This window comes from Propithecus coquereli, unplaced genomic scaffold, assembly GCF_000956105.1.
Source record: "Propithecus coquereli isolate 6110/MARCELLA unplaced genomic scaffold, Pcoq_1.0 Scaffold164, whole genome shotgun sequence".
Classification (NCBI taxonomy): Eukaryota; Metazoa; Chordata; class Mammalia; order Primates; family Indriidae; genus Propithecus; species Propithecus coquereli.
The window spans coordinates 1,184,019-1,186,086 of NW_012140969.1; the positions used below are offsets into that span (position 1 = coordinate 1,184,019).

The 2,068-nt window shown below is 41.1% G+C and overlaps 1 protein-coding gene across 1 annotated transcript in view; it reads left to right on the plus strand.

The window, feature by feature from the left end:
- ZNF177 (zinc finger protein 177) overlaps positions 1–1,623 on the plus strand; it is a 28,860-nt gene extending 27,237 nt beyond the window's left edge. Inside the window, exon 5 of the mRNA XM_012641234.1 lies at positions 358–1,623. Coding sequence (XP_012496688.1) covers positions 358–1,467 — 1,110 coding nt within the window. The 3' untranslated portion in view covers positions 1,468–1,623. The remainder of the gene's footprint in view (positions 1–357) is intronic.
- Positions 1,624–2,068: the final 445 nt, after the last annotated feature.

Sequence of the window (2,068 nt, forward strand, 5' to 3'; positions counted from 1 at the left end):
GGGCATGGTGGCACATGTCTGTAGTCCCAGCCACTCAGGAGACTGAGGCAGAAGGATCGCTTGAGCCCAGGAGTTTGAGGTTGCTGTAAGCTAGGATGATGCCACGGCACTCTACCCCGGGCAACAGAGTGAGACTCTGTCTCAAAAAAAAAACCAAAAAAAACAAAAAACAACACCGAGCTTATTCAACCTGGAAAAAAGAATAGGGCAGAAATCATACACACACACTGAAAATAATAAACACATTGGTCATAATCCTGTGCTTCCTATATATGACAGAATCCACATGGAAGAGTTACTTATGAATGTGATGAAAGTGAGAAAGCCTTTAGTCACCACTTACTCCTTCTTCAACAGGCACGAACTCAACCTGGTGAGAAACCCCTGGAATGTGATAATCCTGAGAAATTCAGAAGGAACTCGCGGCTTGTTTGTACAAGATATTACAAGGGAGAGACATTCCATAAATATACAGAATATGACAAAGTCTTTGGACATCTCTCAAGTCTTAGTAGTCATGTAAGTACTCAAAATGGAGAGAAAAGTCTTGGATTTAATGATTGTGGAAAAGCTTTCAATCAAGAGTCTTCCCTTGGGAAACACTTAAGAAAACTTACAGGAGAAGAGGCTCATGAGTGTGATGAATATGGTATGTCCTTCAGCCTACACTCATCCTTCTCAGTAAATGAGCAGATACCTACTGGACAGGCACTCAATGAATGCAGTTATGACACAAAAAGGTCCTCCCTTAGTGTCTACAGAAAAATACACACCAAGAAGGAGAGCTTGGAATGTAACGAACATAGAAAGGTTTTCACGGACCTTTTGTCCCTTCAGAAATGCGTCAGAACTCACACTGGAGGGAAACCCTATGAATGCAGTGACTGTGGAAAAGCCTTCGTTTTTCAATCTTCCCTTAAGAAACACATGCGATCTCACACTGGAGAGAAACCTTATGAATGTAATCATTGTGGAAAATCCTTTAGTCAGAGCTCTCATCTTAATGTTCACAAAAGAACTCACACTGGAGAGAAACCCTATGACTGTAAGGAATGTGGTAAGGCTTTCACTGTTCCTTCATCCCTTCAGAAACACGTGAGGACCCACACTGGAGAGAAACCCTATGAATGCAGTGACTGCGGAAAAGCCTTCATTGATCAGTCTTCCCTTAAGAAACACACACGCTCTCACACAGGAGAGAAACCTTACAAGTGTAATCAGTGTGGAAAATCCTTCAGCACGGGCTCTTACCTTATTGTGCACAAGAGAACTCACACTGGAGAGAAAACCTATAAGTGTAAAGAATGTGGGAAGGCCTTTAGGAATTCCTCTTGCCTGAAGGTACACATGAGAACTCACACTGGAGAGAAACCTTATAAATGTGTCCAGTGTGGAAAAGCGTTCACCAGAAGCACTAACCTCATAATGCACAAGCGAATACATACTGGGCAAAAACTCTATGAATGACACGACTACAGGGAAAGTAATGTCCTCACACCTTCCTGATTTTAGAACTCACACTGGAGAGAAAGCCCGTTGTGCCCAATGTAGAAAAAGCCTTCAGGCACAACTCTTGATATATGTTACACGGGACAAACCTTATAAATCTTATGGTTCTGTGACTGCTTTCATCCGTTAAAGTGCCATAACTTATTAATTTGTAAGTATTAAAGATTATATATCACTAAATTTTGCTTGACTTACATCACAAAAGTTTTGATATGTAGTAGTATTATAGTTAAGTACTAAATATTTTCTAATTCACATCAAGATGTATTGGACCCACAAGTTATCATTTAGTTTACCTGCATCATGGACAGAACGCATGGGCTTCATGATATAGATTCAAACAGAAAATTGTTGGAGACTTGCTGTGTGGCAGACAGAACTAGTTGTTGTCTCAATGTCCATTCTTCCCTTCTTCCTTAAAGTAACAAACTTAGAGTTTTGTTCGAGTTGGCACTGTGGACAGTTTTTTTAAGGACACATCTTCCAGCTTTCCTTGCAGCTCTGAGTGACGAGATTTGTCCACAGTCCTGGCCGTGAGAAGTAGGCAGAGGTTACCAGA